At 46.9% G+C, this 14,012-nt stretch overlaps 3 protein-coding genes across 5 annotated transcripts in view; 1 reads left to right on the top strand and 2 right to left on the bottom strand.

The window, feature by feature from the left end:
- The window catches only part of Dpep2nb (DPEP2 neighbor), a 2,847-nt gene extending 2,350 nt beyond the window's left edge, over positions 1 to 497 (bottom strand). The window contains exon 1 of the mRNA XM_050143392.1: positions 431 to 497. Within this exon, the coding sequence (XP_049999349.1) occupies positions 431 to 497 (67 nt within the window). The remainder of the gene's footprint in view (positions 1 to 430) is intronic.
- Positions 498 to 4,220: 3,723 nt separating this feature from the next.
- Ddx28 (DEAD-box helicase 28) lies at positions 4,221 to 6,089 on the bottom strand. The gene has a single exon (XM_050144233.1). The coding sequence runs from the start codon at positions 6,046 to 6,048 to the stop codon at positions 4,426 to 4,428; it is 1,623 nt and encodes a 540-aa protein (XP_050000190.1). The 5' UTR covers positions 6,049 to 6,089; the 3' UTR covers positions 4,221 to 4,425.
- Positions 6,090 to 6,104: 15 nt separating this feature from the next.
- Positions 6,105 to 14,012, top strand: part of Dus2 (dihydrouridine synthase 2) — a 54,214-nt gene continuing 46,306 nt past the window's right edge. For all 3 annotated transcript variants that reach the window (XM_050144236.1, XM_050144235.1, XM_050144234.1), the window contains exons 1-2: positions 6,105 to 6,215; positions 9,658 to 9,798. In XM_050144236.1, coding sequence (XP_050000193.1) covers positions 9,673 to 9,798 — 126 coding nt within the window. In that variant the 5' untranslated portion in view covers positions 6,105 to 6,215; positions 9,658 to 9,672. The remainder of the gene's footprint in view (positions 6,216 to 9,657; positions 9,799 to 14,012) is intronic.

Genomic DNA, 14,012 nt, shown 5'->3' with positions numbered 1-14,012 from the left:
AAAAACCAAAAAAAAAAAAAAAAAAAAAAAAAGAAAACAAAACAAAAGTGCTGGGACTGGTGGCAAACACCTTTAATTCCTGCCCTCAGAGGTTGGCAGATTTCTGAGTTCAAGGCCAGCCTGGTCTACAGGGTGAGTTCCTGGATAACCAGAGTCAGAGAAGCAGTGAGACTCTATGAGGTGGAGGGGGAATCATTTTATAGCCCAGAGGGAAAGCTAAACTGAGAAGATGAGCTTTCTAAAGAGTTACCCAGAGAGGATTGTCCACAATATTTAGCAAGAATACTTGGTGTATGAGTCAGTGTTTCAATTTCCCTTACTCATGGTTAGAGAAATTCTGAGGGATGACAAGCCTAAGAGAAATATACAGTCCCCAGTGAAGTTACATGTATACCAAAGGCTCTTGTGCGGATGCCTGGTCTAGATTTACCTGAGTAACAGCCCTCACAGGGGATAGAGGACAAGTTACAATTAATGTAGAAGATCCGGTCAGTCATTCTCAGACACTCAGACTCGTATCCAGTACAGAAACGGTAGGAATGTTTTCCTAAGGCATCCAAGTTTCTATAGTTACATCGCCATGGAAACTGAGAGCTGTGATGTCATCACTACCTACTGAGGTCACATATGGAACATATGGAACAGACCTTGAGGTTTTAAGGAGAGCAGGGTAAAGGCAGAGAGTAACCCTGGATAGGATTCTTCTACACGATCTACCTAAGTAGCCACTCCCTGGGGATCCCTGTGGAACACTTAGATGGTTACAGTCCCAGTGGCCACTGGAGGGTGTGAGAAACACAAATTCTAAGATTGCACGGAGTGAAGATTAACCTTAACTAGCCCCTAAGCAATAGAAAGGCAGATGGTTGGGTGCATTAGAGCCTGAGAGCGTGGGTGTGGTGGTGCACACCTTCGGTGCACTTGGAGGCAGAGGCAGGCAGATCGTCTGAGTTTGAGGCCAGCTGAGGCAATATAGCGAGACCCTTAAAAAAAAAAAAGCCAAATCTTTTTTTTTGTTTTGTTTTTCTTTTTTTTTAAAAATATTTATTTATTTATTTATTTATTTATTTATTTATTATGTATACAATGTTCTGTCTTGTTTTGTTTTTCGAGACAGGGTTTCTCTGTGGTTTTGGAGCCTGTCCTGGAACTAGCTCTTGTAGACCAGGCTGGTCTCGAGCTCACAGAGATCCACCTGCCTCTGCCTCCCGAGTGCTGGGATTAAAGGCGTGCGCCACCACCGCCCGGCAAAAAAGCCAAATCTTCACAAGTTCAAAAGACATACCAGCTAGCAAAAATGAAAGGCAGGGGCTGGAGAGGTGACCCAGCAGACAAGAGCACTGACTGTTCCTCTACAGGACCTGGGTTTAATTCCAGCATTCACGTGCTAACAGTCTGTAGCTCCAGTTCCAAAGGGATCCAACACCTTCTGGCCTTCAAGGGCACTTCATGACTGTTGTTCTCAAACGTGCGTGCAGGGAAAGCATAAACTTAAAATAAAAAATTAGCTCCCTGCCGGGTGATGGTGGCGCACGCCTTTAATCCCAGCACTCGGGAGGCAGAGGCAGGCGGATCTCTGTGAGTTCGAGACCAGCCTGGTCTACAGAGCTAGTTCCAGGACAGGCTCTAAAACCACAGAGAAACCCTGTCTCGAAAAACCAAAAAAAAAAAAAAAAAAGAAATCTATTCAATTTTTTGGTTTTTAAAGACAGGGTTTCACTGCATCTTTGGAACTTGTTCTGGAACTAGCTCTTTTTTTTTAATAATTTATTTTTATTTTATTTGTATTGGTGTTTTGCTACCTGTATGTTGGTGTGAGGATGTCAGATCTTGGAGTTACAGACAGTTGTCAGCTGCCATGTGGGTGCTAGGACTTGAACCCAGGTTCTCTGAAAGAGTAGTCAGTGCTCTTAACCACGGAGCCATCTCTCTAGCCCCGGAACTAGCTCTTGTAGACCAGCCTGGCCTCAAACTCACAGATATCTGCCTGCCTCTGCCTCCCAAGTGCTGGGATTAAAGGTGTACACCACCACTGCCTGACAGATCTATTCCATTTTTTAAAAAAGACTTAAGCAGACATGGGCTTCCTCCAATAAATGAGGTAGGAAGATCAATATGAGTTTAAGGTCAGCCTGGATTACATAGTAAGATCCTTTCCAAACTGCTGAAAATGAGTCATATATGCCAGCACAGCCAGCTTTAATCCCAGCATGTGTGAGGCAGAGGCAGAAAGAGCTCTCTGAGTCTGAGACCACTCAGGTCTACAGAGCAAGTTCCATGCCAGCAGGCTACATAGTAAGATCTGCCTCAAAAAACAAAATCAAAATAATAAAACAAAAAACTGAAAATGAAAAAAACAAAACCCAAACCTGGTCTCCTTCTACCCCTGCCAAATTCAAACAATGAAATCTACAGGTTTACCAGGGGTCACACAGATACTGTATTTGTTTTTTAGAAAACTTCCTTTTTACATTGACTTTTTGTTTGTATGTCTGTGTGTGTGCCCATTTGCCACAGATTAGTGCTAAGGTCAGAGGACAACTTGAGGTGGTTATCACCTTCCACTATGTGGGTTGTTAGACTTGATGCCGGGTGCCATATTCACTTAGTCATTTCAGTGGCCCAGGATCGGCGTTTTCTTCAGCAAGACTATGGGTTCATGTTGTTCAAGCTTGGGTTCCAGACTCATAGCGTTGAGAAACATGATGACAAGCTCCCACTTTGTAGATCATTGTACCAAAGTTGACATACACTGGAAGGATGTTAGAGGTGCCGCAAGGGAAAACAGTTGTCAGTGATTTCACAAAGTGGGATTGGCAGGATATTTTTGTAGAAATAGTATTTATGCAGCGACATACATGGACAACCCTTCCACCTCCCTTTTTTTTTAAAATATTTATTATGTATACAATGTTCTGTCTGTGTGTATGTCTGCAGGCCAGAAGAGGGCACCAGACCTCATTACAGATGGTTGTGAGCCACCATGTGGTTGCTGGGAATTGAACTCAGGACCTTTGGAAGAGCAGGCAATGCTCTTAACCACTGAGCCATCTCTCCAGCCCCCCACCTCCCTTTTCAAAACAAAAAACAATAGTGTTTGAGATGCAGCTTAGCTCAGCAGTAGAACACTTGACCAACACGCTTGGGGTCCCGGGTTAAAGTGCCAGTATGGCAAACAACCACAACAAGAAACAACAGACCAAACAGGGCTTGGCTCAGTAGGTAAGAGTGCATACCTGCAGAGGGCCAGAGTCTGGTTTCCACCACCTTTATGGGAACATTCACAGGTGAATATAATTCCAGTTCTAGGAATCTCACTCAATCTTCTAACCTCTGAAAGTGCCTGCTTCATGTGCACCTACCTACATACAGACACACATACAAATAATTCAAAGTTAAATAAACCTTAAAAAAAAAAACCCAATCCAAGCCAACAAAATCCTACATTTGATGGAGTGTAAATCCTCAAAATCTACTAAATTCTGTTCAGAGGGTAGTTACTGTTAGGGAAGTGCACACAAAACGTGATTAGCTAGGGGTAGGGACACAAGCCTCCAGTCCTAGCGTTCATCAGTCAGGTTAAGATCAACAATGGTCCATGTGTGCTGACACATGCCTTTAGTTCTAGCGCTCATGAGACAAGCACACAGTTTTTTGTGAGTTAGGGGCCAGCCTGGTCTATGTAGTAAGTTTCAGGACAGTCAGGCCTACATTATGAGAGCCTGGTTTTTTTGTTGCTGTTGTTGTTATTGTTTTCTGGAGACAGGGTTTTCTGTGTAGTCCTGGCTGTCCTGGAACTTGCTGTGTAGACTAAGTAGGCTGGCTTCAAACTCAGAGATCCTTCTGTATCTGCCTTCTGAGTGCTGGGAGTAAAAACCTGTGCCGCCACCTCCCTGTCTTAAAAAGACAAACAAAAAATTGGGGGGAAAAAAGGATCACTAAAGACTAACTTGAGCTAGTGACACACAGTGAGTTCAAGTCAATTGTGAGCTACATAGTGTCAACCTGTTTCAAAATACACAAGTCATTTCTTGTTAGAAATCATGACATGAGGTCCATTGAGATGGCTAGGGGAACAAGGGCACTTGCCAAGCAAGTCTAGTTGAGCCTAGATCCCTGGAACACCCAGAAAGGTGGAATGACAGGATTGGTTACACAAAATTGTCTTCTGACCTCCACACACACATACAAAGAAGAAAAATGAAATCATGACATTATATCAAGTCAAAATCCCCTTTATTTATTTTTAAAATGTTAGTCTCCAGTTCTGGCCAGTAGTTTACTTTTCAAATCTCCAAACAGTCCATCATGTTTTCAGAGAGGCAAGGGGTGGGTGGTGATCCGATGTCACCCACTGACCAAAGTATTCAACCCTCCTGGGCCCCCCAGGAAGATCCCTGTTCTAGTATTCCAGTCAGCCAAAAATCAGGCTTGTTGAGGCAAAGGGTCTTTCACTGAAGAGGCTAATCCTGGAAGGCTTCTTCTTCGACGAGCTGCCAGCTCAATTTTCTGGACCAGGCTCACATCCCAGGGATGGGTCACAAAACTGATGACGGTCCCTGGCACTTCACTGCCCACTCGACCCACCCTTCCTGCTCTGTGGATGTAATCCTGCAGAGTAGGGGGGAAATCGTAATTGACAACCAGTTCCACATGGATGCTATCTAGACCTCGCGATGCTATGTCTGTGCAGACAAGGACGTCTTGGGAGCCCTTCTGGAATCTCTGGAAGATGCCGGCCCTCATCGAGGCTGGCATCTGCCCTTGCAGTCTCAGATGTTGGATTTTGTGGTCATCCAGAATATATCCCAGCCAGTTCACAGTGCTGGAGCTGTTGCAGAACACCAGGACGGTTCCTGAGGCTTTTGTCTTATTTGCCTTGTCATGCTGTTTGAGGATCTGAACCAGTTCTGTTACCTTCTCCGCTCCCTTTAGTCTCATAAATGTCTGTCTGACATGAGGCATGATGCAATGGAGCCTGGAGCTGGTGACGGTGGTGAGACAGTCTGGGCTGGTGACTTTACTCAGCAGTTTGTTTACGCCTTCTGGAAACGTGGCTCCCACCATCACTAACTGAGCTTTGGGATTAAAGGGGTCTTCTAATTCAGCTGGACTTTCTGCTATAGGGCTCTTTCCCAAGATGTAGTCCACAAGTTCCAGGAAGCTTTCATCCAGCAATGTGTCGGCTTCATCCAGCACGAGGAAGGAAAGATGCTGCAAGCTGACCAGTTGACTTTTCAGGGCCTTCCACAGAGCCCCGGGGGTGGCCACGAGCACATCTGCTGACGGTAGTCTACACAGCTGCAGTTTGAGCTTACTCATGCCGAGGCCGCCTCCAAGCTCTGTTACCTGTAGGCCCAGGTACCGACCCAGTGACTGGGCCACGGCCTGCACTTGCTCGGCTAATTCTCGGGAAGGTACCAGAACCAAGCCTCGGGGAGCTGTGGAACTGCGGGAGTCCAGGCCTGGTCCTCTCAGGAGACGTTGAAATAGGGGGAGTAGGTAGCTGAGGGTCTTGCCACTACCGGTTTCGGCAGCGCAAAGGAGGTGACGGCCGCGAAGCACTGGCGGGATGGTTTTCGACTGCACCGAGGTTGGCCGAATGACTTCGGGCGCAGCCTTCTGTAGCGCGAGCAGCACTCGGGGCTCCAGACCCAGGTCCACGAAGCTGCCATCGGACGAGAGGTTCGTCAGCGCGGGCGTCTCTTGCTGCACTCGCTCTATGGAAAAATGATCCCGACGCGATCGTCGATGCTTCCAGCCACGCGAAGCCAGTGGCGCGCACTCCCAACGGCCCAGCGTGAGGCGCGCGGGCTGGTTCAACTCCGGCCGCCGCGCCGAGACCAGCAGTGGACCGGGTCGTACTAGCACCGGCCGTGAGAAACTCCCACGATCGCTCTGTCGCTGTTGCTGCCGTCGCTGCAGAGCCCGCGGAATGCGCACCACTGGCAAGGGCTCATCGGAACTGTGCACCGCTATGTTCCGTCGGGGCTCCAGAAGCAACCGAACCGCTAGCGACAACAGTCGCATGGGCCGGGCTAAAGCCATGGTTCCCTTGATGCAGAAGAGGCGCCTGCTAGTGACGTCAAGTGCGCGACGGTGGTCTTGGGTACGGTGGCTGGCGCAGCTCAGTGTGGCGTGTGGCGTGTGGCGTGTGGCGCTGCAGCATCGTCCGGAAAGAGGGAGGAGGATTCTTAGAGTTCAGTGGCTGCGAGGTGTGTAGGTTCCCATCGGGCTTGGCGACGTCCAGATTGGGGTCATCTTTGGGGAAGGTGCTCGGTGGAGGCAGGATCCCGGGTCGCCAATAGGAGGTGACCGTGGGGCCCTGGCTCAAGGCATCAGGAGTGAGGATGGCCTCTGTCAATTGGGTGCTTACTGTCTGAGATTCTTATTTGCGGTCTTCATTGCCCCTGTCAAGCGTCCCATAAAACTCCAAAGCTGCAGAGTGCCGCTATGTTTTCATAGCTACGCGCTCGGCTAAAAGCCTGGGTGTTTTAAGTGTGGTGAGAGTCTGAATGAACTGTAGGCCCGGGGACTGAATCAAAGGTTGGGAGTCCGGATCTAGGCTCAACCCTGTTCTCTAGTTCAGACTCGAGAGTGCATGCGGGTGGCCTGCTGCTTCTTTCATCTCTGAAGTAGGAGATAAGGACTCAGTTCTTTTAGAAAGAGTTTCTCGTTTTTACACGTTGTCCCGTCCTTTCCAGGCAAACCTCACCCTCCATTCCTTGTAATCCCTTCCAGCTTCTCATACCGGATTCATCATTCATCTTGCTATCCATTGACTTCTCGGGCAGATTCTGAATTGCCTGAATAGAAGTAGTAAGAAGGATCCCGTTAACCTTACGGAGTGATTAAGCTTATCTCACAAAGCAGACTACTTATCTTGAATTTGGTGGTTCAGGTTATTTAAATTTTTTTTTTAAATTTTATTCTTCTTGGACACATCTGGGAAAAAATGGATGTCAGATATTTTATATAGTGTTAAGTGCCTGGAGTGGGAGATAAGGTCGGTGTTTGTGGATTGATTACCTGGAAGGTTTCTAACATCTGGAGAAAGTGTTTTAATTTCATTAACTAGAGCTAGCCCTTCATATTTATAGGTGGTGTGGATTTTTCCCACTGTAGGGTGAAAATATTCATGAAAAAGTGTCTGTACTAAACATGTGTATACATTTTCCTTTAATGTTACTCCCTAACAATATAGTATAACAGCTATTTACATTTTTTATATTATATTAGTCATTATAAGCAACTTACAAATGATTTAAAACATATGAGAGAGGGTTGGGATATAGCTTAGTGATACTATGCTTGCCTACTATCATTTATGAAGTCCTGAATTCAATCTCCCAAAAAACCAAAAGTATATAGATGGATATGTAGGAATTTTATATAAGGGGCTTGAGCATCTTCAGATTTTAGTATCATTGAGGTTTCTAAACTGGGCCCAATAGCTACCTATTGATGACAGTACCATTAAAAAGATCGGAATTTATCTGGGCATGGTGGCACATGCCTTTAATCCTTGTACTGAGAGTCAGAGGCAGCTGACCTCTGAGTTGGAGGCCAGCTTGGTCTAAATACCATGTCAGCCTGGACTCTAATAGTGAGACCCTGTCTTTAAATAAAAAAGTAGGACATAGGATTTTATTTTCTTCTTCTTCTTCTTCTTCTTCTTCTTCTTCTTCTTCTTCTTCTTCTTCTTCTTCTTCTTCTTTCTTCTTTCTTCTTTCTTCTTCTTTCTTCTTCTTCCTCCTTCCTCCTTCCTCCTTCCTCCTCCTCTTCCTCTGTGGGAGTGGGGATGGAAGCCAGGGTCTTGTGCATGCGAACTGAGCAAGTGCCTCCCTAGTAAGCTACAGTCCCAGCCCTTGACCGTCAGCCTCCCTACTCCCCTCCTTTTTTTCCTTATGTAGCCTGGCTAGCTTAGAGCTCACCATGCCCAGCCCCAGCCCCTGGCTTTCTTTTAGTTTAGTTCCCCTTGTCTCTCCATCGCTGCTCTAGAATATACTACTCCTTACCACCTTCACTGCACCCCTGCCGTCTCATGCTGAGCACTGGATTCCTTTGAGTCCATCTCCCTGCAGTCCTGCCGGCTGAAAGTGCTTTCTTGACCCCTTCCTCCAGTTTCCTGTTCACACAACAGACATTGTGATCCTGGGAAAACGTGAGCAAACTCCTGCTACTTCTCCACTCATAAGCCTTTACTTTGATAAGTTATCTCTTTGACGTCCCTCTTATCTCACTGCTGCTACGTCACTTACTGAGCTTGTTATTTTCTCTCCTTGTGTGGCCCACGTTGTCCTTCTTCGGACGCCTCCAAAGTACCACACAGGCTCCTCTTTTAGGCCCTGTGCACTGGCCACTGCCTGTGTTGTGCATTGCACTATGTTCCTCCTTGACTGATCCAAATCTTTGTTTAAATCTTATCTTTTTAATGACACACACCCCAACTTCTCTTTTTAAAAACTGATTCTAATGCTTTCCGTCTTGATTCATTTCCTTTTTATTTTTTTTTTTAATTCTTGTGTGTTGCTAGTTTCCCAGGACACTATCTAATGGTTTATTTATTTATATACTTACTGGGTTTTGCTAGTACTCCCCCTCCCCCTGGACTGAACACTCTGCTAGGCAGGAGTCCAGTTAGTCCTGCTAGTCCATTTTGTTCTCTGAGTCTATGACAGTTTTGTTCCCAAGAGACCTTGGCAGTGACTGGCACTTAATGAATAGTTGTTAGATGAATGGCTAAGCATGAACAGAGGCACGTGTTAGAGGTATGGAGAAAGCCTGCCCGGGATGATAGGAGGCATTTTTTTGATTCGCTTATGTTTCTTTCTTTCTTTCTTTTTTTTTTTTTTTTGGTTTTTCGAGACAGGGTTTCTCTGTGGCTTTGGAGCCTGTCCTGGAACTAGCTCTGTAGACCAGGCTGGTCTCGAACTCACAGAGATCCGCCTGCCTCTGCCTCCCGAGTGCTGGGATTAAAGGCGTGCGCCACCATTGCCCGGCATTATGTTTCTTTTTTTTAAGTTATTTTTATTTTTTATGTATATAAGTGTTTTTGCCTGCATGTGTATCTTTGTTGTACTTCCGAGTCTGGTGCCTGCGAAGGTTAGAAGAGGGTGTCAGAACCCCTGAAAATGGAGTTACAGAAGGTTGTACGCTACCATGTAGGTCCTGGGAATCAAACTCAGGTTCTTTGCAAGAGTGGCAAGTGCTCCTAACCACAGATTTCTCGCCGATTCGCCATTATTTTTTCAATTTAAAGACAATTTTGGGGCTGGAGAGATGGTTCAGCGGTTAAGAGCATTGCCTGCTCTTCCAAAGGTCCTGAGTTCAATTCCCAGCAACCACATGGTGATTCACAATCATCTGTAAAGAGATCTGGCGCCCTCTTCAGACAGAACACTATATACATAATAAATAAATCTTTAAATAAAAAACAAAATAACAAAAAAAAAAAAGATTTTAAATTGTGTGTGTGCTGGGCGTGGGCACGCGCTGAGGCCCGAGGATGACTTTCAGGAGTCAGTTCTGTCCTTCTGCTGCTGCTTCCAGGGATCAGCCTCAGGTTGTCAGGTTTACATAGCATGTGCGCTTACCCACCGAACCCTTTCACCCGCCTGCCGCTCTAGTTCTAACCTACATTTTCCCTTTCTTCAGGCATAGCGAGGAGGAATGATTGGGAACAGCCTCTCCCTGTGCTACCACAATAAGCTCATCTTAGCCCCCATGGTTCGGGTGGGGACTCTACCAATGCGACTCCTGGCCCTGGATTACGGAGCAGACATTGTTTACTGTGAGGTAAGGTATTCCTGGTTTTCTGGGCGCCTCAGGGGATGGGGAACAGGTTTCATCTTTGGGTATGGCAGTGTTTAGGAGAGGGGGAGGTAGAATGGGACCTCCACTTGTGGTCTCACTAAAATCAGGAGAGATCAACACACATGACACTGATGAGTTCAGGTGGTCCCGAGGCCTCAGCAACAGCAGTGGGTCAGATGGGTAGATGGCCATCTTGTCTCGTCACTGCCCAGGCGTCGCCCCCTGCCCTCCCTGCTCAGTACACTGGTGTACTGACTGACACCTGGAAGGGAGAAAGAGAACCAGATGCAGGCTAAGGGAGTGGGATGAGGTTGGCGTTGGTGGCTATAGGATTTTCTGGTGATAGGTCAGTAAATATATCCACTGGCTGCTCCAGAGATTACTAGGGCTTCAGACCCAAGTTCAGAAGGATCAGATAGGAAAATGGAATTGCAAGAGTAAGCTGACGCTGGATAGTGAAGGAGTGTTCTTAGTTGAACACTTATCGGAATTACCTGGAGGGCTATAACGTGGTGGTCGAGATGTGTGGGAGAAGAGGCTTCTCAGCTCGTGTCAGCCCGGAGGGAGAGAACATGAAGCAGGCGTACATTCCCCATAGACATGCTTCCTCCAGCTAGGCCACATCTCTGCAAGTTTCTGTCCTCTTCCAACGATGCCATTAGATGAACTTACTGATGACATCAAAAGCCCATTTCTGGAGATGTTGCATTAGGGGCCAATCTTTTAACAAGTAAGCTTTTTTTTTTTCTTTTCCATTTTCATCTAATTATGTAGCCCAGTCTAGCCCCAAAGTCTGTTCTGTTGCCTCAGTTTCCCGTTGGTTTTGAGTTCTTTTATTAATGGCCAGACCGAGAGTGGGCTGGTGCCTCTGAAAAGTCTCTTGGTACCCAAGATCAGGGGTAAGGATTTTTCCAGCAGAAGGATTCCTTGGCAGCCAGGAGCAAAGAAATACCACAAACTCACACTATGCAACAAACCTCACACAAGAGATTTATTGGGGGAGAAACACAAGGTAGTGGCTGCCTCTCAGTGCGAAGAAAGACAGCAGAGAGCTGGGCAAAGGGGAGGGCTTTTATAAGGCCCTGGACCATGTGCAATGAGAAGGGTGTTCTTCTCTGGTCCCTACATCAGAGGTATAGAGTTTTCAAAGACAAAACCATGATTATGGGAGACAGAACCTTAGTGAGGGATTTAGAGAGGCCTAGTAACATCTGTTTTCTTTTTTTTTTGGGGGGGGGTTTGTTTGTTTTGAGTCAGGGTTTCTGTATGTAGCCCTGGATATCCTGGAACTTGTTCTGTAGATGACCAAGCTGCCCTCAAACTCAGAGATCAGCCTGCCTCTGCTTCCAAATGCTGGGATTAAACATGTGCACCACCACTACTTGGCAACATGTGTTTTCTTTGTGAGGATCAGCAATATCTTCTAGACACTGCATCGTCTGGGCCATAGTCAAGGTCATGGACAGTTCCAGAAGTGCTGCCAAGGCAGAGGTGACTGTTGGGGGTGGGAAGTGTGGAAGGCTGAGAAGTGACCAGGCAGACACAGAATAAAGTTGGGATAGGATGGTATTCCTAGTCATCTCAGCAGGAACCTGGGGAAGGGGAAGCTCGCATCCTCTTCTGGGGAAATGAGTGTGTAGTTTGACTGGCATGCGGATATGCTTGTTTACAGCCTATGGAACAGAAAGCTGAGAAGCCTGGCTGAGGGGAGGGTACGCCGATGGTTGGGGGTTGTCGTGCTGTAGCTTAGGGCCAGGGTCTCTAAGATGATGGCAAGGTAAAGTGGGAGGAAGGAAGTGTTCACCAAGGAGATTTTTTTTCCTGTTTTTTTTTTTTTTTTTTTTTAAGACAAGGTCTTATTGTAATTCAGGCTGTCCCCAAACTATCTTGAAGTCTGGATCTTCCTGACTAGCTCCCAAGTGCTGTGAGTTCTGATTGCAGGTATGTGCCACCATGGGCTGACTGTTCCAAAAATTGAATGCAGAGGGCAGAAAACACGATTCTGCATCGGGGCTCACAGAGCTCACATCCTCGTTCCTAAATATCTGTAGAGAGATGTGATAGGAATGCGAGCAGGCAGGTCCGTGAGCCTTCGTGTTAGACCTGCCTCAGCACGGAGGAGAGCTGTGTCCTGGGGTTAGGTGTTGGGGCACCAGGCATGAAAGGTCCCTGGGGTGCTCAGCTGTGTGTTATCCTTAGTTTTTCTTGGCTAGCACTAACCTTTACCCTCCAGAAAAGTTTCTTGGGTTTGGAAAGGAAATAGGAAAAGGGAGAGTAAGAATCACTGACTTCTGACTTCTCAGACAGAGCTTGAGGCCTACGGCACACAAAAAAAAAAAACCAAATCCCAGGGAATAGACAGCTATTATATTAAGTCCTTTTTTTTTTTTTTTCTTGAGACAGGCTCCAACTATATAGCGTTGGTTTGTCTAGAACTTACTGTGTAGTACAGGCTGACCCTAAACTCCCAGAGATCTGCCTGCTTCTATTTTCCTGAGCAGGAATTAAAGGCATGCACCACCATGCTAAGTTTTCTTCCTAATGGTGAGCCCACATGCTTCTGCAGGATGACAGAGAGGGACACGGGAGCTCTTCACCAGCAGAGTCCCTTTTTGCCAAGCAGGTTTAGGGGATGGTAGATTCTTGGGGAAACCCCCAGCTTACCTGCTGTGTACTCCATCTCTGTCCAGCTGTGCCCTCCCAGGGTCACCTCAAAGCTCCATTGTCCTTGCAGTTTGCATTCTGTCTTCATTGGTAAATCTTTGTCTACCCCATGTCCTATTGCTTTTAGTGAGAAAGACTTGCTCCATGGAGTGCTGGCATCTTGTCCCTGCCATGCCCATCTTACTAATGTCAAGTACTGAAACAGGTGGTGGTAAGGGCCTCAGCTCTTCAGAATCATCAGCTCCTGTGGACTCAAGCTGGTTCTGGGGCGAGCTCCTAAGTGACGCAGTGATGCAGTGGTGCAGCGGTGCCGTGGTGCAGTGGCGCCGTGGTGCCGTGATGCAGTGCTACAGTGATGCCTACGTTTATACTCTCAGTCCCTTCCTCTGACCTTTATTTTTCCTGAGAGCCCAGAGAGCCAGAACCTGGGTATGTTTTCACTGAGAGAAGTGTAGACAATATGCGGGCGGGCGGGAGGGCTGGCTGACCCTCACAGTACAGTGCTTGTTCTAACACTGATGGTTCGATGGCAGCCTGGGTCATCCGCTAATGGGGGTCGTGGAAGCTGTGCCGCAGGAGCAGCTGTCTGCGAGGCTCCACACTGTCAGCTAACTCTCTGGGAATCCTTGGGCTGGTTCAGGCCATTTAGAAGTTAGGGGCCCAAGGTTTATGTGATTATTTTAGTGTGTGCCTCCTTTCCCCACTGCTCCACTCTTCCTTCCCTTCTCCCCTCTTAACCTTCCCTCCCCTCTCTCTTTTTTTGAGATAGGGTCTCATGTGTGGCTGAGGATAACTTTAACGCTCTTATCTCCACCTTCCATGTGCTGGTGTTGTATTAGTCAGCGTTCTCTAAAGGAACAGAACTACTGTGTATAATCATGATATAAATTCTAATAATTATATGTAATACAATTATTATATATGCTTGGGGTGTTTATTAGAGTTGCTTACAGGCTGAGCGTCTGAGCTAGGGTTCTTTACCAGTCAGGCCATTTACCCAGCCACTGTACCTGTTTGCTTATTTGTTTGGTTTTGTGTTTGTTTTGTTTGTTTGTTTGTTTTGGTTTTTCGAGACAGGGTTTCTCTGTGGCTTTGGAGCCTGTCCTGGAACTAGCTCTGTAGACCAGGCTGGTCTCGAACTCACAGAGATCCGCCTGCCTCTGCCTCCCGAGTGCTGGGATTAAAGGCGTGCGCCACCACCGCCCAGCTGTTTTGTTTGTTTTAATGTGTGTGTTGAATAGTGACCTGAACCCTCAAGCTTGCACATCAAGCCCTCTACTGGATGAGCTGTCTCCCCAACTTGAAAAGCATGTTTTACCAGTAAATGTGACTCATTTTTTCTTTTAGGGTCTTGCTCAGATTTGGAGTGAGAGTGAAAATTCCAAATACTTTACACCTGTTTGATGTGTCTATGCTTCCACCCAGGCCCAGCCTCTGAAGAGAGCAGGCAGAGAAGCAGGGGCTTCTCTTGTTTGGCTCGGGGACCAGAGTCTGAGCGTTGGACATGCGATAGTGTGGTGCCTAGTGCCCCC

This window comes from Alexandromys fortis, unplaced genomic scaffold (genome assembly GCF_014885135.2).
Source record: "Alexandromys fortis isolate MF-2015 unplaced genomic scaffold, M_Fortis_MF-2015_v1.1 scaffold_1, whole genome shotgun sequence".
NCBI classification, from domain to species: Eukaryota; Metazoa; Chordata; class Mammalia; order Rodentia; family Cricetidae; genus Alexandromys; species Alexandromys fortis.
The sequence above is the reverse complement of the archived record's forward strand: the minus strand, read 5'-3'. Positions and strand labels throughout refer to the sequence as shown.